Raw genomic sequence first — 19,957 nt, 5'->3', positions numbered from 1 at the left:
TTGACTTTCTTTCTTATATATTTACTAGGGCTGCAGCAAACGATGATTTCAGTCATGAATCGGATGTTCCATATTTAAAAATTTAACATGGATATTCCAAAGCTGTCAAAATAATGTTAGAGTTTAAATGTCTTTATCCTAAAAAATAAAACAAAACTTTTTTTGAGTTCTGTTCTATTAAATTAGTTGAACATGCCACAGAATAAACACAAAAAATATAATGAATTATTTTTAAAAATGAAAATATTTTCTGTTATTACTTTGCCTCCCTCCTTACAAACACACATAAACACTTTAAGATCATACTAATGACAAGAGCCTGAGGATGTGATTTAAATGAAAGACTCCTACAGTGAGATTCTGCTTTTATTACCTCCTCTTGCAATTATTTTATCCCATAGAAGCCACAGGTCAGCCTCAGCCTCTTAAAGTTATTAATATTATGATAACTTATAAACATTAATCCCTCACGTGATCAGCAGGGTTAGTTAGTTAGTTGGTTTGTTGGCAACATAACTTAAACAGTTGTGGACGGATTTTCATGAAATTTTCAGGAAATGGCAGAAATGGCATAAGGAAGAACTGATTAGATTTTGAGACTGATCCGGATCACCGTCTGGAACTAGGAATTTTTTAAAGTATTCGTTTCTATTGGGAGATAGGGCTAATGGTGGAGGTCTGCGCTCTCCCAGTGTTTTTCTAGCTGCCTATTAAAAGTTTTATTGTAACATCTAATTTAGTGTTTTTACCTTTTGAACAAATAAGTTTGACTTTTTATGTCGGATTTTTATGAACTTACCATTTTGACTTTTTAAATCTCAGAATCATTCATCATCAGTGCTGATTTTTTCCCCATAATTTATTACTGGCCAAAATGAGGTTGACAGTGAAAGGTGGACCCTGTCAGGCCCTCAGGTCAGACCTTAAATCAGAATCCCCTTCTGGGATTGAGTTTGACGCCCCTGCTTTAACATGAGGTTTCCATTCTGTCATAATGGGAGCCTGTCAGGGACAAAAAGGCTAACTTTTCCTCCCTTAGACAAACTGTTGCAGTGAAACTCAGTCATGAGGTCAGTGTGGGTATTGATCATGTGACCTCACACTGACTATTGACTAGAGCATGTCCTGAGTGTATTGGGCACCAGCTGACAGTATGGATTCATATACGAGTCTCTCTGCAGCCCGCTGGAGTTATAAAGCTCCGTATTAATGTGTGCGCTTGCTTCCATTGGACACGCCGATACGCGGCGCCGCTCTCCGAGGACCTGCACTCATCCCAACCGTGCGTGCGTGCGTGCTCGTCGTGTCGTTATTTACTCTGCCGTACAAACAAAGCAAGGTCACGCTGAAGGTGACGTGATCTCACCATCTCTGCCTTAACATGCAAACAAGTTATTTTCCCTCCATCTCTCTCTCTCTCTCTCTCCCTCAGTCTGCAAACAGAGAGCCAATGTCGCCCGACCAAAGTCAATTACAGCAGCCCTGGGGATGTCGTCTTAAACAATGCTATTAGATTCTAATAGTTTTTAATTACTGGCCTTCTTTTTATATAAATCAGCTCTACTTCCTCTCTCCTTCTCCTCTGTCGAGGAAAATCCTATTTGTGTGCGTAATTAAACGGGGGAGAGGGATATGAATTTAGCGACCCGCGCTCCTCGTCTCCGGCTGTTTCTGTTTGAGCGGCTCCTGATTAATGCCAATACATATTGCTTGAGATAACCATTTAGTGGTTAATTTAGCCAAATTTATTGCCTGCGTGCCGTCGCTGGGCGGAGCAGTGGGTGGGGGTGTGGAGGGGGTTGCCACCTTCCTCAGACCACGAGGTCCTGGCACAGGAACACAGCACTATCTGGTGGAGAAAAGGAGGTACTGCAGCTCTGTCCAGTCTGTGTTTTACTGAGACTTTACAGGAAAAAAACTGCTATAAATAAAGATTTTTGTCCTTAATTCTTATTTTACTGAAAGACAGCTTTGTTTAAACCCAGTAAACTTTATTATAAAAAGAGGGGAATGTAAGGAAGAGGAAAAAGGAGGACGACATGTGGATGACATGCACGAACCTGACAGAGAGAGTACATGGGAGGGTCAAGAAGAAGGACTGGGACTGTAGAAATCTGATTTCTTTAATGGTGCACGCACTGCTGGACTGATTGCAAACCTCTATGCCCTAATATTTAAAAAATTACACCACAAGTGTCCTCTTGCATGACCCCTAAACATGACATTGCCTCTTAATTTCACTCTAAATAGACACATTTTGTAAAAGAGCCCTTATTGGTGCTTTCTAAATAGATAACACTGAACTAAACGCCTTCCTATGTGCCTCTCAGTATCCCCTAAATCAGTGTTTCCCAACCATCTTTCCTTGGAGCCCCCCCAACATGTACCTGAGAAAAGTGAACCCCCCCCAGGACCCAAGAGGGAAGAAAAAGTGACACACTGCCATCAAAAATCCACACAGATTTAAATTGTTTCACTGCTGGACCCCTAAAAAAAAGCCTATGCATGCTTTTCTTATCCAACAGCATTTGTATAAGGTACTTAATAACTGCTTTATTATGGTTTTAGTCAATATTTGACCATCTAATTTTGGTAGCCTCAGAGCAGACAAAGCTTTCGTCACCTAAGATCTTTGGTGACCCCCCCCAGGGGGGTCCTGGACCCCAGGTTGGGAACCAGTGCTCTAAAACAGTGTTACTCAACCCTGCTCAACCAAAGAGCCAATAACATTTGCAAGAGCCACAATCTAAGTGGTGAAACGTGGCAATTAAAGTAAGTTAAGGTGGCAAAAATGGTCAAAAAGCAGCTAACACTGGAAGAAAAGTGGCAAAAATGGCTGGGAAGAGACCAAATAATGAGTTAAAAGTGGCAAAAACGTTGCAAAAAATGAGTGAAAACTGACTAAAATGGATCAAAATCAGAAAAAAAGGTGGGAAAAATGGGCAAAAAGATTTAATTGCAAAAGGCAGCTTAAAATGGCGAGATTTTGCAAAAGGGGCAAAAAAATTCAAAAAGAAGGAAAAGTGTCCAAAAGAAGTGAGAAAAAATGAGGTCAATGCAGCAAACATGGAGAAAAGTGGCACAAAAGGGCAGAAAGTGGCAAAAATGGGTGAAAAGTGGCCAAAAAAAAAAGAGTTACAGGTGGCAAAAACGTTGCAAAAAGTGAGTGAAAAGTGACTAGAATGGATGGGAAGTGACCAAATAATGAGTTAAAGGTGGCAAAAATGGTCCAAAAGTAGCAAAAGCATGGCAAAAATGAGTGAAAAGTGACTTAAATGGGTAAAAATAAAAAAAAAAGGTAGGAAAATGTCCAAAAAAGCATTAAAGAGTAGCACAATGGAAAATTAGTGGCATTTAATAGGCAAAAAAGGGGCAAAAAATGCAAAAAGGATAAAAGAGTCAAAGTGAAGTGGCAAAAATGGGAATAATGTTTAAAATTAAGACAGAGATCCACAAATGATCATGTGGCTCCAGAGCCACACGTTGAGTATCACTGATTTAATCTTAACCAGGGTTTTTAACTGTTTTACTTTAAATGTGTGACAACTTTTTGTGCACTGTTGCCCCACCATAGCAGGAGCCCTTATTATCATTTTCACCCCTGCCCCTCAATAATCTGAGCCCACCGCTGTGAGGATGTGTGAAATTAGTGGAAACTGAATTAAACTGCTGTACAGTTTTGATAAATCTACTGCTGATAATTCACAGATTTAAGGGTCTGTGCTCAGACACAGACTAGCCGCCAGACTCCATTTACTGAAACAGCAATATCATCTCCAGAATGCAGGAGTTGCTGATCTACCTCCACCACAGTTTGACGGTTTAAAGTAAAGCCCTGTTTATAATTGGTCAAAACAGTTTTATTATTTATCACTAATGGAGGAGTGGCGGAGGAGTAATCCTCGTTCTGTGGGGGAAAGTCGCTGGTTTTGCAAATGGCATTTGGTTGATTTGAAGACAGAGATTTAAATGCTTTTAAAAAACATGTTTGTCCTCCGTCTTATTCCTGATTTTAGATTTATTTTAGGTCTTCTTGCCTGTATTTAGAGAAACAGCGCCTCCTTATTTGGGATGCAACCTAGCAGCTAATCCACCAGAGCCCTGTTTTTATATATATTCAGGAGTTTGAGGCAATAGTGCCAAAATTTAGAAATTTCTCCAGTAGATTGTTTCATCATGCAACAAAAATGTACGAAATGGACTTTCTGTTGACTGAGATGGTTTTTAAAAATGGTTTACAAGGAAACCAAACAGAAGTTGAAGGTTTTAAACATAAAAACAGTAATAATAATGTCCTAAATCTGGCGTGATGGCGTGTACTTCTGATGGTTTAAGTCCTTTTGTGTCAGAGACACACCGACATGAACACACCTCCACCAACGGGCTGGCAGCGTGTGTTGGTCTGATTAATGACGGCGGCAGCAGAGCAGCTCTCAGCCAGCTGTCACATGACACCTGATGACTGACTCTCTCTCTCTCTCCCACTTCCTGTCGGTCTCTCTCGCCCTGCGTCCAAACTCTCATCCTTCCACCATATTTCTCTCTGGTGTGATGAACAACCTGCTCCGCTCCTGCGATGTCCAACAGATCAGAAACAAATCTCAGTCTAACATAACACCTCCTCTCTCTCTCTCTCTCTCTCTCTCGCCCTCAGTGATGAATAAGGGTCAGTGTGTGACCAAGTACTACCGCTGGATCCAGAAGAATGGCGGCTACATCTGGATCCAGTCCAGCGCCACCATCGCCATCAACGCCAAGAACGCCAGTGAAAAGAACATCATCTGGGTCAACTACGTCCTCAGGTCAGAGGTCAACTCATCACTCATCAGATTCAGTATCACCTGATCTAACATTCCCAAACTTTGTTGTTTAAAGCTGCAGTGAGATTTGTCTTCAGCAGATAAGTAAGGGTGCTCCATGCCGCCTCCATCAGTAAGATCATTCCAGAAACACTTGCATACATGAACAGTCCGATAAAGGTGGGATTTGTTTGTGCTCCTTGCAGACAATGGAGTTAATCCTGCAGACTTTAGTGGATATTTTTATGCATTTTAGACCCCAGCAGTGATTCACTTCCTACTTTTACATCTACCCTGCTGTTGCTGCAAGGATGAAATGGGCCCATGCAGCAAGAACAGGAGATTTTTCTTTTTAACAGACTCTGGTTGAGTCTCCATGTAAACAGGAAAAACACAACTTTCTGACATGCAGACTACAGTTGCAGTCAGTTTCCATGAAAGAGTAGGGTTTTTGCACACAGGTGTGCAGACCGTTGGTCCATACAAATGCTCATGTCATGCTCCAAGGAAGGAAGCTACACATGCATGTTTTGGTTCATTGTAGAATCACACCGCCAACTACTGGCCTGGCATGAATACTACAGCGTTTTTGGTATTTCCTGCAGTCCCGTGTGCACAGAGAATGTTACCATCTGCACATGGGACTATTTGAAAATGGAGATGAAAACGAAGCAGGTTTTTAACAGCACTTTACGTGGCGTGAATGCATGGAGCACACAAAAGAAGTAGAAGTGTGTAGGGGAAGCGTTGAGGGAATAGTTTTGGAGTTTGCATGTTCTGCATGTGCAAAGCACTCCAGCTTCCTCCCATACGTTAGGTCAGTGATACTCATTGTGTGACTCTGGAGCCACATGTGATGATTTGTGGCTCTTTTATGTCGTAATTTTAAACATTATTCCCATTTTTGCCACTTTGTTTTGACTCTTATCCTGCTTTTTGCAATTTTTTGCCCCTTTTTTTGCCTATAAAATGCCACTAATTTTCCATTGTGCTACTCTTTAATGCTTTTTGCCAATTTTCCAACCTTTTTTTCTGATTTTTGCCCATTTTAGTCACTTTTCATTCATTTTGCTCCACGTTTTTGCCACTCGTGGACCATTTTTGCCACCTGTAACTCTTTTTTTCTTGCCACTTTTCACCTATTTTTGCCACTTGCTGCCCTTTTTGCTAGTTTTCTCCAAGTGTTTGCCACTTTAAGCCCATTTTTTCCCCAATTCTTTTTGACATTTTTCCTTCTTTTTATATGTATTTGCCCTTTTTGCCACTTCTCACCATTTTAAGCTTCCTTCTGCAATTAAATGCCACTTTTTCCCAGTTATTCCCCAACTTTTTAAAAATTTTTGCCTATTTAAGTCACTTTTCACTCATTTTTGCCACCTTTAACTCAGTATTTGGTCACTTTCCATCCATTTTAGTCAATTTTCACTCACTTTTTGCAACGTTTTTGCCCACTGTAACTCATTTTTTGCCACTTTTCACCCATTTTTGCAACTGTCTGCCCTTTTGTGCCACTTTTCTCCAAGTGTGTGCCGCTTTAAGCCCATTTTTTTGCTCACTTCTTTTAGACACTTTTCCTTCTTTTTGAATTTTTTTGCCCCTTTTGCCACTTCTCGCCATTTTAAGCTGCCTTTTGCAATTAAATGCCATTTTTTGCCCATTTTTCCCAGCTTTTTTTTGCCCATTTTAGTCACTTTTCACTAATTTTTGCAACATTTTTGCCACTTTAAACTCATTATTTGGTCACTTCCCACCCATTTTTGCCACTTTTCTCCCAGTGTTTGCTGCTTTTTGACCATTTTTGCCAACTTTAACTTATTTTAATTGCCACTTTTTACCTCTTAGATTGTGGAGGTCTGAGATGCTATCACTTCACTCCTTAAACGCAAAATAAATCTGTGAGGAGCGATGAGGTTGGAGCATAGATGTAAAACACAAAACTATATTCCACTACTGCAGGAAAGGTTTTTCATGATTGCAAACATGAGTTGTCCAACTGAAGCAGCATTTTTATCTCAAGGAGATTTTATAGAATTTAGCAGAGCTTAAGAAACAACTGGATGCCCCCTCTACAGTGTTATAGGGTGCACTGGCATGTAAGCCTTTATGCACCTGTCAGAGGGAAAAATGGTTCAAACAGTCATCTGCATGACCAGTTTATATTCAGTGAAGTCCACTGCATGTAGATTCTGTGCAGCTTTGCTGTTTTTTTAGCCTCACCTGTTGTTGCAAGCTATAGTACGGCACTTTCAGCCCGCACTGATTGCTGCAAGGTTTACAGACAAATAATCCACATATTGTCTGCCCACCTTTGCTGGACATTAGTTTCCTTTATCTGAGGTGTCTTTTTAACAAAAGTAGCACTTTCCAGGCTTTATTTTCTTTGCAGTATACCTCTGTGCCAGGCGTGCCAGATATGGTGGCTGCAGCCACAGTCATACGCTCTATATCGGTTACTAATATGAAGGTTGCAACCAACTTTTTAAATGCAAAACTCTGAATTAAAAGTGCTTCTTACACACCAGATTTTCAGTGAATAAACTCCTAGGTCAGGGGTTTTCAAAGTGTGTGAGAGTGAGCCTCCCCTAAGAAGACATTATTCATTTCAGTGGACCCCCACCCGCAAAAATGATTCAAACTGAAAAAGAAAAAACAACATTTCAAACATTTATATCTAATCTTTAAACATTTTTAACATTAATATATTTTGAATATTTTGGTTTGCAAATGTCCTTAAACATCTGCCTTTCCCTCTTATTCAGTTTTAATGCCATTAAAAAACCCTTTTTTCTCAATTTTTGCCATTTTTTCCACCTTTATCCTATTTTTGCCCTTTTTCACCTTTTTGCCTATTTAAGATACCTTTCTTCATTATATATACCTTTTTTTCCAATTATTTCGCTCATTTTTGCCACCTTTTCCCAATTTTTTGCCCTTTTTTTGTTTTGTTTTTTTGTTTTTTTTTTTTTTACAATTTTTTTGCCATTTTTCGTCCATTTGAACTACCTTTCGCCATTAAATACCACTCATTTCCTGTTTTCCAAATTTTTGCCTCTTCTTTTTGCAATTTTTTCCCATTGATTTTTGCCCTCTTTCACATTTTTTCCCACTTTTTGCCCATTTAAACTACCCTTTGCCATTCCATACCACTCGTCTCCTCTTTTTTTCCCCACTTTTTCAACTTTTATCCCATTTCTTGCCTTTTTTTTTTTACCATTTTTTGCAACTTTTTGTCCATTTAAGCTACCTTTTGCCATCAAATACCACTTGTTTCCTTTTTTCTCAAGTTTTGCCTCTTCTTTTTGCCTTTTTTCACATTTTTTTTCCACTTTTTGCCCATTTAAACTACTCTTTGCTATTACATACCACTTGTTTCCTCTTTTAGCCCATTTTTGCCACTCTTGACTGCTTTTTGCCAATTTAAGTCACTTTCCACTCATTTTTTTTGTCACTTCTCAGCCATTTCTGCTACCATCTGACCATTTTCACCCCTTTTCACCCATTTTTTGCTGCTTTTTGACCGTTTTGCCACCTTTAACCTATTTTTATTGCTACTTCAAGCTGTTTTTGCCACTGTTCACGTCTTAGATTGTGGCTCTTGCAAAGGTATTTTTCATCTATTTGGCTCTTTGGTTGAGTAACACTGCTCTATAGCATAGTCCCTATAGTAACTATAAGTCTATCCATTTAGCTCCATGCACAGCAGAGGTTAGCAAATCAAATCACCTTTTTTCTGGTTGATGGTTCCCCTTCCTCTGAAGCTCTGTGGCGCCCCCCAGGGGAGGCCCGCCTCACACTTTGAAAAGCACTGGACTGGGTCTTCTGTACTAGTGAGCCAGTGTCTCTGTCTCTGGTTTTTAAAACAAATGAGAGGTTTAATGAGCAGATGTTGATTTTGTTTCCCACTGAAAGAGAACTATGTTTTTGCACGTTTCTTCACAGTAATCCAGAGTACAAAGACACACCCATGGACATCGCCCAGCTGCCAAACCTGCCCGAGAAAACCTCTGAATCCTCGGAAACCTCTGACTCTGAGTCCGAGTCCAAAGAAAACTCTGGTAGGTTTGAAAGAAAAGATGGGAGCTGTTAAACCAGTTAATGATTTAGACTGAAAATACCGAAGCAGACGGGGTCAGAATCATGCAGAAAAGGATGGAGAAACAAGAGTAAGCCCTGTACCATAAAAGCAAACATCCCAGACAGAATATCATGATACCTTCTTTACAATAATCACATAAAAACGTGCACCGAACCCCCGTGATTCCTAACAATCGTCTCCTCGAGTGTTACTGTATAATAACCAGCAGTAAGCAGTAAACAGCTCGGATCAGAGCAGCCAGAGATATTTTATCAGCCGGTGCCAGCGTGCCGTCTGTGCCAGGCTGGATGGAGACGAACGCCAACCGCTGCAGGGACCCAGCACTTCCTGGCAGCGCTGCAAACCGCCACAAAATGACATAAAACGCTGCATAACTCTACACAACACCACGAAATTACTACAAACCGCACACTGCTGCACAAAAAAGGCCAAAAAGCATGACAGAAAAGCCTCCAAAAGATGCAAAAACAAAAACTCAAATCCCATAAAGACCCACCAAACATCAATACATGCAGCTGATTTGACATTTCATCGACAGTCAGCCCAAAAAATTTACATAAAGACAACTTTTTTGAAAAAATCTACAAACTTTGGAGATACTTTTATTCTAAATAGACCACAGCACTGATGCAGATTCATTCAAGAGATCCACAGCCAATAAGAGCTGTGTAATATTCTTAAACATCACTACTTGATTTATAGTCTTGGCATGTTTGTGTGTTTAGCTTGCACCCTCAGTTTGAATTGCATTTATTGTTTCTCGGGGCCACAATGCAAAAACTAGAGCATAAGTTATTATTATTATTCTTATTATAATAAATAAGATTATTTATATGATGGAGTATCAGGGCCACATTAAAGACAAGAAAACAAAGATGTTAAAATTGAAGTCTTAAATTTAGGAGAGTAAAGTTGCACATTTAGGAAGTAAAAGTCTGATTTTAAGAGGGATTTAAAACATGCATTTGCAAGAACAAAGATTTAATTTTAGTTCATTGTTATATGTTTTATTTTGAAAGGGAAAGTCAAAGAAGCAAAGAACTTTGGGTATTCAGGATAAACCATCTTCATGAATTTCCCATAAAAATCATTCCACTTTAAAAGACCGCCAATGAAAAATGATTTTAACACTGCTGTTCTTGTACAGTTGTAAAGCTGTGAATGCTGAGAACCTTCTACAGCAGGGATCATCGAGTGCTTTTGCACAAGGGCCAGATTTATTCTTGACAGAGTCTCTGGGGGCCAGACTTCCAAATAAAGAAAAATTAAATCTATATTTTGTTCTGATTAACATATTATTTTATTAGTATTTATACTTTCTTTCAAAATGCAGGACATTTTTAGGCGTTACCAGTGAGATATATCCCGATCTCTAATACCATAGACCACAAGGAGACAGGCATGCCCACAGAATTGACTGGGCTCCTGCCAATTCTGTGGGCATTTTCACTACTTTGCTATTGGCTATTTTTGCAATATATTCTACTTTTAACCCATTTTTGATACTTTTTGCCCTTTTTTGCCTCTTTAACCCAATTTTTTGCCATTCTTTAACTCCTTTAAACCACTTTTCTTGCCTGTCTTACTATTTGGGTAATATTTAGCGGTAATATTTATATTTAGATATACTTTTGGACCCTTTTTTCCTTTTACACTAATGGTTTGCCACTCTTTGACCCCTTTTCACCACTTTATCCAGCCTTTTTTGCCAGTTTTAACACATTTATTTTAATATTTACAAGTGAATTGCTGTAAAAACAAATCAAATCTGAAGTAACTCTAAAACTATTTGACTATTAATTGCTTTTAGGGTGGATTTAACAGCTGCAGACGTTTAAAGCCAAAAGATGCTCTAAAACTCCACCATTTTCTTTTCCTGGGGCCTGATTTGGCCCCCAGGCCGCCAGTTGATGATCAGTGCTCTATTGCATGCATTTTTAATTTTTTGAGAAAAATATATTTCACCCAACTTTTTGGTAGCTTTTTGGGTCCTTACTGAGAGATTGACCAAAAGGAAAATTGCTCCCCCACCACCCACAGGCCAGAGTTTGGTTTGTTGCCTCAGGGCAACAACGTGCATAAAGGGTACCAGAATGCCATGGTTTACAATATATACAAAATAACACAAATAAGCAGTTTGTTAAAGTTCTTTAACAAGCAGCACATCAGAAAACCACTTTATATTCATATATTCTCTAATCAAGCATTGATCCCATTCCATTTGCTATTTTTTAGTGATATACTGCTGTATACTCGTAGGTAAGGAGCAGCTAAAAGAACAGTGAATACTACTAGAAGAGGAACGTCTGGATGGAGATATTCCACAAAAAGAAAATTTCTTACTTCATGATTTTTCTTTTAAAGCATTTTTATATATTTTGACTAGGGCTGAACGGTTTTGGAAAAATAATCTAATCATGATTTTTCTCCCTTATATTGCAATTGTGATTTGACATGCGATTATTCCTCAACTTTCTTTTATTCCTAAACGAGGGCTGAACATTTCTCTAAAGTGTCTATTTCTGATGATTTGACTTGTATTGCAAATTGGATATGATTTACTGCATTGAAGGGATTTTGTTATTCTTATATTTAATAAGAAAAAAAGTACAAAAATGAAGAGGGTAGAATTTTTACTTAGACTATTCTTAAAAAGGGCACCTGAATGATTGCACATGTCGTGCATAGCATCTCTGCTGCAAAAAAAAAAAAAAGTTTAAAACTGGTATTTTGACACAAATTTCAGGTAAAAGAAATATTGCACTGTCTGCAATTTGAAAATTGCAACAGGTCATATTGCAATTTAATCAAATTTTTGATTAATTGCCCAGCCCTAATTTTTACCTAAAACTCACAAAAGTCCTTTAAAATCACCCGGCAGACCAATTGTCTCTGGGATTGGAAGCTTGGTGGTAAGAATTTCAAGTTTTGCGGACCACCACGTTAAAGATTTTGTACCCTGATATCATTCAACACTTCTTCACAGCAACCTTTTAAAGATGATTCACCTGTTGCAGCCCTGGCACTCATTTCCCATTCATTCCAATAGCAGTGAATCCTCCGAGCGAGGAGGCTTGCCCCTAAAACCACAAATCTGACTCCACATACATAAAAAAACATCAAAACAGAGGGACCTGCTTATGTCAGACCAGGAACCAAAGCTGCAGAATGTACGCTTTTGGCGTGAGATGACCAACTGACACAGGAAACCCGCTAACGCCTCAGTACACGCCAGTGTAATATTTGACAGAATTATCTCGGGGTTCTGATGGTGCAATTCAACAAATGATAGCAACAGTTCAATAACGTGAAAATATAAAGAGCTCAGTTTGAAAATGCAGACTGACATTCAGACATTAAACATGCAGCATTAGCATGTTCATTTTTGACATTATTCCTTTTTTCAGATGCAGCGTTAGCAGCTAGACTTTTAAAACACTCAGGATATCCACAAAAAAGTGTCTGTATTTCCTCTTAATGCCTTTATATGTCCTCATTATTGTGGTTTTAATCTTACGGTGAAATAACAAGCTGTCATATGAGTAACACTGTTGATTTTTGAGAAATATAACTCAGAATAAATCAAAATACCAGGCAGGATAAAAATCATTTCCCCAGAATAATAAAAACTACAGACCATATCCTGTTGTGAGCGTTCATACAGAAGAAGAAATTAGATCTTAAAAACAGAAATCACATCCACAAATACAAATCAAGGATTAATTCAACATGCTCACCAACATTTCAAGCAGCCAATACAGAGGAAGACAAAGCTCACGCAGCGCCAGTGTAGTTGAATTAAAACCAATACAGGGCGTCCACCTTGAGCATAATATTATCGAGTCCTGCAGCCCGCGCTGGCATGATGAGAATCAGAGCCAGCTGTTACTCTTGCTGGAGGAGAAGGATTCTGGCACCGCGTCGGCTGTAAACTGACGCCAGCTGCTGCAGGAGGCGGCCAGCTTCAGCCGCGCTCCAACAGGCCGGAGGTGCTCAGGATCAACATATTCTAAAATGAGATACCCCATCTTTGACCTTTGTTATGTTGGGATGCAATCTGCACAGAGACAGAGGGGGCTGGAGGACAAGAGCCAGAAACAAAACAGACTTTTTACTCTGTCTTTAGTTTTCCGAGAGAAATAAATACGTTATTTATGGTTTTATTGCCACCTAAAGTTTGTGGAATTAGTCAGCTGGGCCATAATGACTGAAATCTACAGTGGTGTAAAGTGATCTGTTGGCAGATAGACTGTTTATTTAACAAGCCTGAAAATTACAGAACAGAGACAGGGCTTGTTGTCGAAGAGGAAGATAACCTTATAAACCTTATGAAGTACTGGGGGGTTCCTCACCTATGGTCAGGAATTCTGGGTAATGACCGTAAGGATGAGATTTTTTATGGTTAAATGAGATTCCTCAGGAACGTGTCCAGGCTCAGCCTTAGGCCCAGTTTACACGACATTTCAAGTGAAAATGCAAAAGTTTTGTAGTGTTGTGGCTGTCCGTTTACACGGCAACGGGGTTTTGTGCCTGAAAATGAAACTTTCTGGACACGGGCTCCAGAGTGGAAGTTTTTTAAAACACCCCCGTCTCCGTCTCCGTGTAAACAGGGAAACCGTCCCTTTCTGAAAACGGACATGCGCACCGCGGCTGCAGTAAATATCCATATGCGAGTAGACTTATAACGCATGCGTGGATGGGAAGCCCAAAACAAAGCAAAGATGGCCGACACCAGTGTATTGTTCCTGCTCCTCACTCTCTTGAATTAACTTCTCCAACAAAGTGTTGATTTACGTCACCATCAATGGTGACGTAGAGGTGCTTCGGTGAACGTCACAGCAGAGCCCGCCCACAAGTCTATCACAACCCCCCATCCCAAAAAACACGTAGAGTACCTCACAATCTCTGTATATTAACATGTATAATGTACTGTAAAACAGAGGAAAAAATACGGTTCCATCATCAAAGTAATTCCCCCTAGAAAATACGTTTCAGTGGTTGGTTCCACAGTTTTTCTTCTGGTTGTCTTTGTACGACGGTACAGCCGTGTTGTAGAGCTCAGGATATTCTGACACCAACATTATGAGCTCCTCCATTGTTTGCTTTGACCCGCGAAGCCTGCTATTTCCGGGTTCTCTCCCTCCTTCGATGTGATTGGCTGCTGCCAGGCGGCTGCCACCAGAAAGTTTAACACGCTGAACTCTGAACGGCAGGGCATTCTGTGAGCATTCACGTGGGCGGCAGATGCTTCTGGGTCCTACTGCCGTGATTAACCGCTTCCCGTCTACCGCCGGTCCCTCATTAAAATGACTGGAGGCAGTGAGCTGCTGCGCGGCGGTGTTAAAAGGGCTTTAGAGAAATGTAAGGACTGTGTCTGTTAAAAAAATCTTTGTCCTATGAATTTAAAATCTCTACCTCTGCGGGGATCCTCCCTCAGACCCTAAAAGGCCAGTCAGTCACAAAAACAAGTTTGGGTTGTCTTGGACAAGGAAAGATGCAGAAATCTTGTTTACAAAAGCCAAGCTATTTCAACTCTCAGCTCAGATGAAGTCAAATAATCAACTCCTACTGGATACTGTCCTCTCCTCAACCTTTCTTGAGTTTAAAAATGCAGTTTTTCTCATTTCTGAGTCCATATTTCAGTTTAAAGTCAATGCCTCCATTCTTATTAATCTGCTGAAAAAAAAAGCTCCAACCACGGAAATAAGTCCAGGACTTTACGGTCTCATACCTGACATATCCTGATGGGTGGCGGTTTATGAGTGTAGTCTATAAACAAAGCTTAAACCCTCCCTGGGCAACACTTAAAAACTGACAGTGTGTCTTTGATTCCATCCTGAGAATAAATCTGTTTTACTTGGACAGCACTCTCAATAAAGACACAAGGTTTTTCCCCAGACAGAATAATCCAGCCGACATTTCAGGTGCCATTGGGGAGTCCGAGCGGTGCCAGCTGGGCAGCCGCTGCCCTCAGTGTGATCTGGCAGGGTTTGGAAGTGTGTGTGTTATTTTGGGTAATGGGCTGGACAGAGCCAACATGCCTGAACAGCAGCAGCTCCACAAACCGAACACACAGCTGCATCCACAACAACGCATGGAAATACTGATGAATAAAGTACAAGTTACAATAGTAGGGACAAAAGTTTGACATCTCAAACATGAATATGGTTATTAACAATGCACCACAGTCTCCAATAAACTAAACTAAAAAGCTCTGTCAAGGGAGGAAAGTGAAGGAAAACTGGACAAGCATCAGGAAAAAACTGGACATTGCATCATGCTGCATCACTTGTTCCGACACTCTAATAGGGCTCCCTCATGTCTTTAGCTGTAAGAGTTTAACATACAGGTGCATTGTTAGAGGCGTGGCTAATTTGTCTGACAGGTGAGCATGTCCAGGAAGTTAAAAGCCCATCTTGGCCCGACCTCTTTGTCTATTTCTAAATAGATCAAAATGAGGTAGTTAGCACTTCCAGTATGCTGACGGGGACCTTTAGGCGTCAGAAATCTTCAGAAACCAGTGGGTGACATCCCTGAGAACACGTGCAAATATCCCATGGTTTCAACCTAAAAGAGCATACAATATTTGCAGTCATGGTGCAGTGGTTTCAGCATCCTCTGCTCCACTTTATTTCCATTGCATAATCAACTTTAAATGCACAGTATCTAAAATCCCGCCACCAGGAAGCTCTAGTGGCAACCAGCTCTTCACTGTTTACTTCTTGTTTTTTAAATTGAGGACTATTTTCAATATAAAAAGCATCTCTTGGCATACTTACTAAACAGGAAACCATTTTGATTTGAGTTATTCCTAGAAAAGCACTCTGCCATTAGCCATATCTTCCAATAGTTAAGAATCCTTTAAAAACATTCCTGGATCCAGACGGTGATCCGGATTACTCCCTCCCCGGTGGGGTGGAAACACGGTAAGGCAAAGCACTGGCTTCGCTACAGGTGGATTGTCATGGTGGAAGCACTGCCTGCCAGTGCCAACAGATGCACTGACAGTCTCACCCATGGTCTCACCAGATGACTGAAAGTCATGTCAGAGGGTGAATATTCCTCAATTCCTCCCAGCATTGTGAGTATTCTCGCTACGATTCACTGTCTTTCTCTCCGACTCGTCTTCTCGACCGGGTGTGTGTCTTTCAAACTCTATAAACTCCAAAACTTTGGATAGAAATACACCCAAAAATACTGCTGAGATTGAAGTTACTCATGTCTGCCATGAGTAACTTGGCGCCCCCCAGGGGAGGCCCGTCTCACACTTTGAAAACCACTGCTTTAAAAAATTCCTAGATCCAGACAGTGATCCAGATCAGTCTCAAAATCTAATCACTTCTTCCTTATGCCATTTCTGACATTTCCTGAAAATTTCATTAAAATCCATCCACAACTTTTTGAGTTATGTTGCTAACAAACTAACTAACTACCTTACAAACCGTGCAGATCACATAACCTCCTTGGCATAGGTAATGAGGGAGGAATGCACTTAAAAATGCACTTCCATGTTAATGCTGGAAGCCGTCCTGGAATATGCATGTGCTCTGAAATCCAAGGATGTGTATGCACTCTGGTGTTGCTTTATGCTACAGTAAATGTATGGTTTTAAAAACTTAATTTTTGACTTTCCGGTGTCAAAATCGAAGAATTTATAATCAGAATGATTTTTTTCACGAAGTTGTCTGCTTTTTTTGAATACTGAAATTCTGAGTTTGTTTTCTTGTACATATACAACATTATAATGTGTATTATAATACACAGTTGTACATCGTGTTTCTAATGTACATTTTAAAAAAATATATGCACATCTTATTTTGACACCGTCAGGGAAGACAGTGTCCCCGAGATCTTTGACACCCCCCTAGAAGTGTATGGACCCTAGGTTGAGGTTTTAACAAGACTTTAAAAATGTGTACACACTACTCTTGTGGTCCAAAGGTGAATGTATATCACAAAAAAAGAAAAACAATTGCGGAGCAGCACAAGTAGAATGAGAATGTCAGACGGGGCTCTCTTAGGGAGGCTTCCTACGTCACTGCAGAATTTGCACATTTTTAGTTACTGCTGTGGATAAAAGTTTGTCAGCTTTTTGGGGGACCCTGCCTGGTCTGGGGGCCCAAATCAGTTGCCAGCCATGCCCATGCAAAATAGAACTATTGGACATTCAATCCAGTAGTTGTCAACATATGTTGCTTTATTTGCTGTTGCCAATCTTTTGGTGGCACTGGAGTCAAATTCTGTGGACCTAAAAGTCAGCCAATCAGAGTTTTATAGTCCACCCTACCTGGCATTGGAAAGGCCTTTTTTTAAAAACTCAATTGTATTTTTTTTTCTATTATTGTCAAGTTTTTGGTCCTAAAACAAAGTTTTAAGGCAAGTCAATCTTTACTTGATATTGGAAGCAGTCTCCATTGTTGCTTCACTAGAGCCAAGAGGGAATAAAAAGACCACAAATTTTGAGCCGTTCTCAGTGCCGATTCTTGAGTTGGTCGGGGTCCTTGGCAAATAAATCACCAGGGGCCCCTCCAACAGAATTATGAAGTACACTAGAACAACAAAAGTAGCAGCTATCAGATGGGGCCCTCCCAGGGAGGTTTCCTACTGTCGTTGCAGATTTTGAGCTACCGCTGTGGTTCAAAGTTTGTCGTTTTTTTTAGGACCCTTCCCTACTGACTTAAAGTCAGTACATTGAATATGGACTGACTACTTAAAGTCTGGATTTTATCCTGGGCCAAAGACATCAGCAGATTTTTTAGCCCTTAGAGTATTTTAATCATTGTAAATTTTTCTCTTCTACAGACAACGAGAACACCAAGTCAGAGGGGAAAACAGGCCACCAATCAGAACGCAGTGAGGACCCTGAGGCAGACAGCAAACGCCAGCAGCCCGGCCAACCACATTGCTCCTCGGAACAGGAAATGAAGCGTCAGGAAGAAGGAGACAGCTCGAGTAACCCCGAGAGTCAGGACAGCGACGACAGCCTGGAACCTTCAGATGGAGAAGCGGAGGAAGTAGAGGAGGCGAGTGTTGGTGGAGGAGGAGGAGGAGGACCTGGAGGAGGCAGGCTGGGGAGATTAGCAGGACTGGGAGGTTTAGGGGGACTGGCCGCCATTGGTGGACTTGGGAATCTGGGAGGGCTTCATATCAAAGTAGAGCACTATGGAGAGGGGGAAGAAGTACAGCTGCACAACACCCAAACTTCTTCATCAGAGGAGGAGGAAGAAGAAGAAGAGGAGGAGGATGAGGCAGAGGATGGCGGCATGCAAAACTGTGATGGTGGCAGTAAGCTCCAGAAGAGGAGGAAGAGGAGGAAAGTGCAAAAATGGGACGGATCTAGAAGCAGAAGACTTCGCCTCTCCTCAACAACGCCAAGCCCTGTTGCGATGGGGGAAACATCGCTCGTAGACCCCTCCCAGGCCACGTCCACCAACTCCCACCTCCTCACCTCCGCCAGCTCCCCAAACAGCCCAAGTGCATCGTCAGTCCTGAAAATCAAGACCGAGATGGCCGAGCCGATCAACTTTGACAACGACAGCAGCATCTGGAACTACCCCCCGAACAGAGAGATTTCTAGAAACGAGTCTCCGTACAGTATGACCTCCAAACCAGCCGCTCCGGGCAGCCACGAGTCCTTCCCCTCTCCACAAGGAGGCTCACTGCAAGTAGCCATTCCTGACTCAGTCCTCACTCCTCCTGGGACAGAGGGAGGTGCAGGAGGAGTCAGGAAGCCTCCTTACAACGGAAGCTCAGCCCCGTCTTCTGCTTCCAGCGCTGCAAGCTTAGCTCCTCCATCCAGCGCCTCCTCTGCCGACCCCTTGTCTCCTCCTCTGTCTGCCTCTCCACGGGACAAGCAGCAAGGAACCCCCACCACCTCCTCTTCCTCTTCTTCGTCTTCATCCTCCTCCTCCTCATCGACTTCTTCTTCTTCGCTGTTGTACTCTGGCGACCTTGAGGCGCTCCAGCGTCTGCAGGCTGGTAACGTGGTGCTCCCACTGGTCCACCGCGTCACAGGGACTCTCGCCTCCACCAGCACAACAACTCCACGGGTTTACACCACCGGGACCATCAGGTACGCACCGGCGGACGTCACACTGGCCATGGCGCAAGGCAACCTCCTCCCCAACGCTGCCATGAATTTTGTAGACAGCTCCGGGTTCGGTCTGGACCCAAAGACGCCCATGGAGATGCTCTACCACCACGTCCACAGGTTAAACATGTCAGCAGCTGCGGCTGCCGGCCCCTTCGTCGGATCTCCAGCGGTGACGGGTGCGAACGGAGCCCTAGGAGGCCAGATGGCGACGGCGGCGAATGTTTTCACCACAGCGGAGGGACTTTTCTCAACGCTACCATTCCCAGTGTACAGCAACGGGATCCACACCACACAGACAACTCTGGAGAGGAAGGAGGATTAACGTGAAATGTTCAAGACCGAATACTGTGTTATGGAATCAACAACTGTGTCAAAGCAAAGACTACTCACTAGTAAAGAAAATTAAAGACTTTTTTACTTTCTATCTTTTATCAACACAGCACTGTGTTTCCAAGGGGACAGGAAAGGATGACAAATGTACTCTAGCACTTTGAATCTGAGCAACTGAGCTTGTGTAATAGACATGAATGACCCTCAAACATGTCCCTCTTTTCTATCTTTTATCTCTCTCTCCTCATCCTCTTCTCCTACTCTCTCTGTCTGTCTCTTTGCTCCTGTTTCTTGCGATCAGCAAGGTTTTTCTTGTGAACAAATGAACAAAAAAACAGACTATTCTTTATTGTAAAGAATTCCTTTTTTGCCTACAGAGAATTCATATAACCTAAGGACTCCCTGGAGCCTGACGGGGATAATTTTTATTATTTGTCTGGTTTCTGTTGCATCTTTATGAAGATGCTGATTGTTTGTATTTAAAGGAGGATGGTACAGGGATTTGTAATGGACAGCAAATTCTTCGTGGCGCCCCTCCTGTTGTTTCTTGATGTGATCAAGACATGAAAAGTTTTTAAACCGAGAAGAGGGAGCTCTCCTGGAAAAGGTCTCAGAGATAATAATCTTTTGAAAAAAGGT

At 41.4% G+C, this 19,957-nt stretch overlaps 1 protein-coding gene across 1 annotated transcript in view; it reads left to right on the top strand.

Moving 5' to 3' along the window:
- LOC121526387 (neuronal PAS domain-containing protein 3) overlaps positions 1-19,445 on the top strand; it is a 471,697-nt gene extending 452,252 nt beyond the window's left edge. The window contains exons 10-12 of the mRNA XM_041812958.1: positions 4,655-4,802; positions 8,739-8,854; positions 17,698-19,445. Of these exons, the coding sequence (XP_041668892.1) occupies positions 4,655-4,802; positions 8,739-8,854; positions 17,698-19,310 (1,877 nt within the window). The 3' untranslated portion in view covers positions 19,311-19,445. The remainder of the gene's footprint in view (positions 1-4,654; positions 4,803-8,738; positions 8,855-17,697) is intronic.
- The last annotated feature ends 512 nt before the right edge of the window (positions 19,446-19,957 follow it).

This window comes from Cheilinus undulatus, linkage group 18 (assembly GCF_018320785.1).
Source record: "Cheilinus undulatus linkage group 18, ASM1832078v1, whole genome shotgun sequence".
Taxonomy (NCBI): Eukaryota; Metazoa; Chordata; class Actinopteri; order Labriformes; family Labridae; genus Cheilinus; species Cheilinus undulatus.
This window is presented reverse-complemented; position numbering and strand designations above follow the sequence as displayed.